Here is a 7,737-nt window from a genome sequence, read left to right as displayed (position 1 = left end):
AACGAGGTTTAAAATAATATGAAAGCGCTTCGTTCATTGAGTTCAAAGCATTTGTCGAGCCTCTGTGTGGCTGGACCCTATGTGTAGTAGGCAGGGGCTACATCTCTGAAACGATGACACTGTACTCTTGAGCTTTCCCGAGCCTGAGTGCCCCCACATTGTCCTGGGACTGTGCAGAAAGACGCTCCTGAAAGAGGAGGGGGCGGATGTCCCACCTGGCGGCAGGTGTCACAGAATAAGCTAAAATTTCAAAGGCAACGTGGGGCGGGAGCTTTCGGAGGCAGATGGGAAGCACGCTCCGCGTTCCCCCACCCTCCTTCCAGTCCCCAGCCTAAGAAAAGAAACCAACCTCATCCGACACCCTCCAACCCAGCGAGACCGCCCAGCCCCGCAGCCCGAGCTCCGCCCCGCCCCGGCAGCCAGCGATTGGGAGATGCAAATACCAGCTTCTCTGCCCAGCAACGGGTGACGCGCCGCCTGAGCGCGAGGCGTGGCCCGGCCGCAGCCCAAGCGGGCACCTCGGTGTTTACACGGGGCGGCCCCGCGCGCGCCGCAGCGGCCCGCAGACGGCGAGGGGGAGGGGTGGCGCGCGCGCCGGCGGGGCCGCGCGGGGAGAAAGACACTGGAAGGCGGCGGGGCGGGGAGCGGCGCGCGCGGGCCGCGGCGGAGCAGGAGACTGAGAGGAGAGCCCGCGGGGGCCGGAGGGTGCGATTCCTCCGCCCCCGCAAAACAATGTGCAGCGTGCGGCTGGGCGCAACTTGCCGGAGGCGGCGGGGGCGCGCCGAGCCCGCCTGAGACCGCGCCGCTGACCTTCTCCCCCCGCCGTCCGTTGGGCCCGAGCGCCCAGCTCCTCGCTCCCCAGCTCGCGGGGGCCGGGCCGAGCTGCGGGGCGGGGCCGCCCCTCCGTCGCTGCTGCCTCCTCCCCCACCCCCAGCCGCGGAGGATGCGGACGGCCCCCGGCGGCGTCTAGCGGCCCCGGGCCCAGGCGCGATGGTGCAGCAGCGGGGCGCGAGGGCCAAGCGGGACGGCGGGCCGCCGCCCCCGGGGCCCGGGCCGGCCGAGGAGGGGGCGCGTGAGCCCGGCTGGTGCAAGACGCCGAGCGGCCACATTAAGAGACCGATGAACGCGTTCATGGTGTGGTCGCAGCACGAGCGGCGGAAGATCATGGACCAGTGGCCCGACATGCACAACGCCGAGATCTCCAAGCGCCTGGGCCGCCGCTGGCAGCTGCTGCAGGACTCGGAGAAGATCCCGTTTGTGCGGGAGGCGGAGCGGCTGCGCCTCAAGCACATGGCGGATTACCCGGACTACAAGTACCGGCCGCGCAAAAAGAGCAAGGGGGCGCCCGCCAAGGCGCGGCCCCGCCCCCCCGGCGGCGGTGGTGGCGGCAGCCGGCTCAAGCCCGGGCCGCAGCTGCCTGGCCGCGGGGGCCGCCGAGCAGCGGGCGGGCCTTTGGGGGGCAGCGCGGCGGCGCCCGAGGACGACGACGAGGACGACGACGAGGAGCTGCTGGAAGTGCGCCTGGTCGAGACCCCAGGGAGGGAGCTGTGGAGGATGGTCCCAGCGGGGCGGGCTGCCCGGGGACCCGCGGAGCGCGCCCAGGGGCCGTCGGGCGAGGGGGCGGCTGTCACCGCCGCCTCCCCCACTCCGTCGGAGGACGAGGAGCCAGAGGAAGAAGAGGAGGAGGCGGCGGCGGTGGAGGAAGGCGAAGAGGAGACGGTGGCGTCGGGGGAGGAGCCGCTGGGCTTTCTGTCCAGACTGCCCCCCGGCCCCGCCGGCCTGGACTGCAGCGCCCTGGACCGCGACCCGGACCTGCCGCCCCCCTCGGGCACGTCGCATTTCGAGTTCCCGGACTACTGCACCCCCGAAGTTACCGAGATGATCGCGGGGGACTGGCGCCCGTCTAGCATCGCCGACCTGGTTTTCACCTACTGAGCCCACCGTCAGCGGGGCGCGCACGCCCCCAAACCAGCTGTTTACATACAGGAATCAGGTATTGGGGCCCCTCGGAGGCCGAGGCTGGCACCCCATCTCCCGCGCAGCCTCCCCCCTCCCAGACGTGCCCATCCCCCTCAAACCCAGACATGCCCCTCCCCCGCAGACACACCCCAAGGCAGCCCAACCCCCACTCTTTCCCTGACATCCAAGCCCCGCCCCGTCTTGCCCCCTCCCGCACAGCCACCAGCAGCCAGCCCCCCTCCGTTACACCTCCCGTCCACTCCTACAGACCTGCACCCCTCCCCCCACCTCGCACACGCCCCTCCTCGTGGCCGGAGGACACGCCCCTGCCCTTGCTCCCGATCCCTCCGCCTTCGCCCAGCCCGCCTCCTCTCTGGTTTAGGGGGGCGCTGCGGCTGGGCGGCACCGCGCGCTCCTCCCAAACCCCTTCGCTCCCCTCCCCCGAGCGCTGGGGCCCGCCCCCTTCTCGCGCATGCTTAATGCTTCTTAGGAGGAGGGGGCCGGTCCCAGTTGAACCGCAAGCCTCTGTGGCCCGCTCCGGGAAGAAGTGGGGCGGGCATTGAGCGATCCTAAGAAATCTTTTGATCCGGGAGCCGCGGCTTCCTTTCAACCCGACGGGGCGTCTCTGCCTTAATGGGAGGAGCACTAGGAAAGGGGAGAAAGAGACTAGCTGGCCCGGAAGGGTTGGGTTTGGCGCTTGGAACTCTCCCTAAGTGGCATAACCCCTTTTCCTTGCGGGGTTACCCAGACTGACGTGCACCCTCCCGCCTGCTAGACACACACCGCTAGACTGCCTCCACAGTCTACCTTGGCACCCAGAAACTTGCCTTTTCTTTCCCCCATCCGGGAATTGGGAATAGGGTCTTCATCTGGAACTGCACCACGAGAGGACCGCCCAAGAAAGCTCTGAACCAAGGCAATTATCAGTCTATTTGGGGACAAGGGCCTTGCTGCTCTCCACCCCCATCCCAAGTGCCCCTTCACGTTAAGGCACACTCCCAGCCTGGACTCCTCCCTTAAGCCCACCGCCCTTTTCTATCACTCAAGTCCTGTGCCCACAGTGACCGTATTCAGTGGGAGAAGCTGAGGCACGTTGGTACGGGGGCGGGGGTGTTGAGGCTGAGGCATGAGAGCAGACGGAGTGACAAGAAGAGACCCACTTTTGAACAGCTGGCTTGAGACCATCGACTGGGCCAGTGACACCGAAGGGAGGGGCAGAGTAGTGGAGGTGTGCCGTTTGCGCCTGTTTTTCCGTGTGAAAAATCTGGATAGCGCTGCTGTCGGAGGAGGTTGTGTCCGGTTCGAGGTGCCCTCGGGGACCCCTGCCCCAAATTCCCCCTCTTGCTCCCCAACTCTCCGCTCAAGTCCCGCCCCTCCGGCCTCCCCATACCCCCTTTTGCCCTCACTACCTGTATCTCACCGGCGTGTGTTCATCCTCCTGGGTGTGCACACACTCTCATTCACACACACAAATCTCAGGAACAAACGGTCCCAGAGTCCTCCTGGACCCCTGCCCAGGGTCTCTGCAGGTCTCTGCCCCACGCGTTCCCGTCGCTGACAAAGCCACCAGCTGCCTCCTTTAAGCTTGGTGCTCCGGCTCTGGGCCTTTCTCGCGCTCTCTCTCTGTCTTTCTCTTTCTCTCTTTCTCTCTCTCTCTCTCTCTCTTTTTTTTTTTTTTTTTTAAGAAAAACAACAACAACAAAAAGACAATGAAAAAAACCCAGAAAACGTCATGTGAGTGAAGAGATGTCACTGTCTGTGGTCTTGGAGAACTAGTCTAGTAGCTGAGGGGAGGGGTCCCCCGATCTGGGGCACTGGCACCCACAGCAGGACTTCGCCAGTCTGATGCCAGGACTGAATAAAGTGTATTTGCCCCGACCTTGCCCTGTGGTTCTACATGTCTGTGCCTTTCCTCAACCCTCCCCCAGACAGTTTGCCAGATTGAAGTCCATGTGCAGAAAGAGCTGGGGGTCGCTGGGCAAGGCACCTGGCCCCTTTAGGCCTCTGTCTCAGGACTCCCTGGTCTTGATTAAGGGTGACACATTCATTCCCCACAGGGCCAGGCAGGTAATGTCCATGAGAGAGTCTGGGTAGACACTCTGCGGGGACAGCTGCTCTCCTCCCGCCAGTTGTGACCTTGTGGGAAGGCAACCCACGGTGGCCTGGTTTTTCAAGAGAAGGTAGAAATCTGGATGTGTCTGTGAACATCTCAACTACAAAATGAAAGCTGACTCCGTTATCTTTATTTATTTATTTTTATTTGTTTCATTTTTTTGACACGACTCTCTTTAAATCCTCGTGGACCAAATGAAACAAGTGTCGCAGGCATCCCTGGCCCAAGGGGGCCCGTTTGACCCTGCCCTTCATGAGAATTAAGAAGGGTCGGGCCACATCGTCTGGGCTCAAAAGCCCCAGCACCACCACCACTGAGCATCTGTGTGACCTTGAGCAAATTCACTTCACCCTGACTCTTCTCTCAATATGAATAACATGAAAATGATAACAGTACCTTCTTCAGGGTGAAATGAAGTTCGAGGTGAGCAGCATTTAACAAGGTGCCCCCTGAAATATATTACTCCATTTGTCCAGAAGAGGAAACGGGGTCAGGGTGGTGCAGCAACCTGCAGGAGGGCCTGCAAGCGGCCAAGGTCAAAGTCAGGGCCCCGCATCTTGGTTCTCTGCCCTGGCGGAGTGTCATGTCAGGGTGCTGCCTCTCCTTCCCTGTTTGAATCCACAGATGGCGTTAGGCTGTCAGCGCAGGGCCTGGGCTGGCGGGGTTGGTCCCAGAGCCGGCCCGTCATTGGCCTGCAGTGTAGATTTATTGAATGACTAAAAGAGAAGCAACAGAAGCCACAGCGATTCCTGTCCTTGAGATTCTTACCAGCGTGTTTTGGAAACCGAGGAAAGCCTTTTCAAACTCTGTCCCCCTCCCCACCCCCACCCCCCCAGTGCCTCCACTGCCAGGTCCAGTGGATTCCTGAGGTTGGACAGAGCCTGTGTCCCCTGTAAGAACGAAGGCCAAGTGTGCAGACCTCATCGAGAGAGGGTATTTGGGGACTGGGGTACACATAGACGCGTTAAAAGAGGACGATAGCAGGTTTGGGAGGGCTGGGTGCGTACAGAAAGGGGGTGTCTGGTTGGGGGAGGTGCAAGAATTCCAGTCCTCTGGCTCAGCCTCTGATTGAAAGCAAGATGGGAAAAAAAAAAAAAAAAAATCCCTCCAGGAAGAGTTGAGAAGTTGAGGAAGATAGAGATGGGTGTCACCCTTGAACCCCTTTTAAGGAGCACTTCCCTGGCTGTGAGGAATCTGGTCAGCGGATGGCCTCCAGCTGCCAAGATCCACTAGCCCTAGGGCAGCCCGTGTCTGGTGGCCCAGGGGGATCAGGTAGAAACGCCTGGCCATTCCTGTCCAGTGTGGGGACACGCTGACAGGCAGTACTTGCACCACCCACCCCTCCAGACACTCACCCAGGGCCCCCGGGGGTGGCCGAGGTTTTGCCAGGCCTGCAGCGCAGTTCGACCTCCCGTACCCGACCTTGCTTCCTCCCTCTTCTTTTCACAGGTGTTTATATCCCTAATAAATCTCTTGCACCCCAGACTCCCGTCTCCGTGTCTGCTTCGGGGGAAACTCAATCTGCAACGAAGGGTGCCAGGGGCTGGACAGCGGGGCTTGGGCCACTGGCCCTATAACCACAGCTGGGCACTTTCTGCTGGCTCCGTCCCTGGGAGGGGTTCCTTCCCTTCTCCACACACACCGGCAGCCCCAACCTCAAGGCTGCACCCTTTCCAGTTGGGATCGATTAGAAACTGCAGTCTCAGCCTACCAGTCACCCCGGATCTCTCCCCTAGTGAAAGCTGGAAACAGGGAGGTTGTCTGTCTTTTTGCCCTTGGGAATGTGGGGGCGGGTCGAGCGCCTGGCGGGGGGGATAGTCCTAGATCTCTGTGGGACCTTGGGCAAGGCTCCTTTGCAGGCCTTAGTTCCCAGACACAAAGTTGGGGAGGGGCCCGCTTATTGTTACGGGAGACCATTTATTGTTATGTTATCTGGGTCTTTCCATTTCAGAAGGAAATGGATTCTGACCTGTAAGAGGTGGGGAGAGACCTGCTTATGCGGACTCTGGAGACACCTAGAGGCTGGAAGGAGTAAGAAGCATTCGAGGGTGAGGGGCGGGGTGTGTCCCCCTCCAGTCTCTGTTCACGCCGTCATTGACTCATCTCTGTAGGGTCCCAGGCCTGGGCTATTTGCACCATCTTGGTTCCAAGGTTTTAAAAACACCTGTATGTTGATGGGTTAGTCATCTATTGCTGGGTAACAAAGTGCCACAAACAGCCTAAAACAACATGCATTTATTGTTTGAGTCTCTGTGGGCCGGGCAAGGCTTAGCCGGCTCTCTGCTCAGAATCTCACAGGGCTGCGTCAAGGTGTTGGCTGGGGCTGCATTCCTTTACGGAACTCAGCGTCTGCTTCCGGATTCACCTGGTGGTGGGCAGAGTTCAGTTCCCTGGGGTCAAAGTCCCTGTGTTCTTCTGGGCTGTCAGCTGGTGCCATTATTGTAAGGGCCACTCACAGTTTCTGTCTTCCCAGGTGCTGTCACAGAGTGGCACCTTATTTTGCCAAGGACAGCGAAGAGAATCTTCTTGCAGCTTCTAGTTGCTTGGTCCAGGGAAGGATCTTCTTCATTCATTCATTCATTCACTCACTCATTCATTTTTAAAGTAATTTCTGCATCCAACACGGGGCTGGAACTCATGACCTCATGCCCCCAAAATCAAGAGTCATATGCTCTACCGACTGAATCAGCCAGACATTCCAGGAAAGGCTCTCTTTTCTTTTTATTTATGTAGTTACTTATTTTAATTTTAAGGGAAGGCTCTCTTTTAAAGGGCTCGCTTGAGGGGCGCCTGGGTGGTTCAGTTGGTCGGGCATCGACTTTGGCTCAGGTCATCTCACGGTTCATGAGTTTGAGCCCAGCATCGGGCTCTCTGCTATGAGCATAGAGCCCACTTCAGATCCTCTCTCTCTCTCTCTCTCTCTTGCTCTCGCTCTCGCTCTCTCTCTCTGCCCCGCCCCTGCTCACACTTTGTTTCTCTCAAAAATAAACATTAAAAAAATAAACAAATGACTCACTTGATTAGATTGGGCCCACCCAGGAAAATCTCTTTTGATGAATTAAAAATCAACTAATTGGGGACCTCACTTCTGCAAAATCCCTTCCCCTTTGTCACATAATGTAACCTAATCGCCTGAATGACATCCATCGTGCTCCCTGGTGTCACCCATACAGAGAGGAACTGGTTTTGTTGGGCATCCACACCAGCAGGTGGGAATCTTGAGGCTATCTTGGAATTCTACTTACTATAGCTGTGGATTCTCAAGCCCGAATCTCCATCCTGCTGCTGCCAGACTCTTATGTCTAGCTGCCTTCTTATCATCTCCACCGGGGTATTTAATTGGCACCTCAAACTTGGCATAGCTAAACCTGAATTCTGGTTTCCATGGTCCTCCCAAGCCTGCTCTGCACCCACATCTTTGTTGGCTAAAAGACTAAAAGGCTGGGGCGCCTGGGTGGCTCAGTCGGTTAAGCGTCCGACTTCAGCTCAGGTCACGATCTCGCGGTCCGTGAGTTCGAGCCCCGCGTCGGGCTCTGGGCTGATGGCTCAGAGCCTGGAGCCTGCTTCCGATTCTGTGTCTCCCTCTCTCTCTGCCCCTCCCCCGTTCATGCTCTGTCTCTCTCTGTTTCAAAAATAAATATACGTTAAAAAAAAAAATTAAAAAA

The 7,737-nt window shown here is 58.9% G+C and overlaps 1 protein-coding gene across 1 annotated transcript; it reads left to right on the top strand.

Moving 5' to 3' along the window:
• Positions 1-483: 483 nt before the first annotated feature.
• Positions 484-3,838, top strand: SOX12 (SRY-box transcription factor 12). Its single transcript, XM_060614547.3, has one exon. It carries the CDS (start codon positions 991-993, stop codon positions 1,933-1,935), a length of 945 nt encoding a protein of 314 aa, XP_060470530.1. The 5' UTR covers positions 484-990; the 3' UTR covers positions 1,936-3,838.
• Positions 3,839-7,737: the final 3,899 nt, after the last annotated feature.

The sequence above is a fragment of the Panthera onca genome, chromosome A3 (genome assembly GCF_046562875.1).
Source record: "Panthera onca isolate mPanOnc1 chromosome A3, mPanOnc1 haplotype 2, whole genome shotgun sequence".
NCBI lineage: Eukaryota > Metazoa > Chordata > Mammalia > Carnivora > Felidae > Panthera > Panthera onca.
This window is presented reverse-complemented; position numbering and strand designations above follow the sequence as displayed.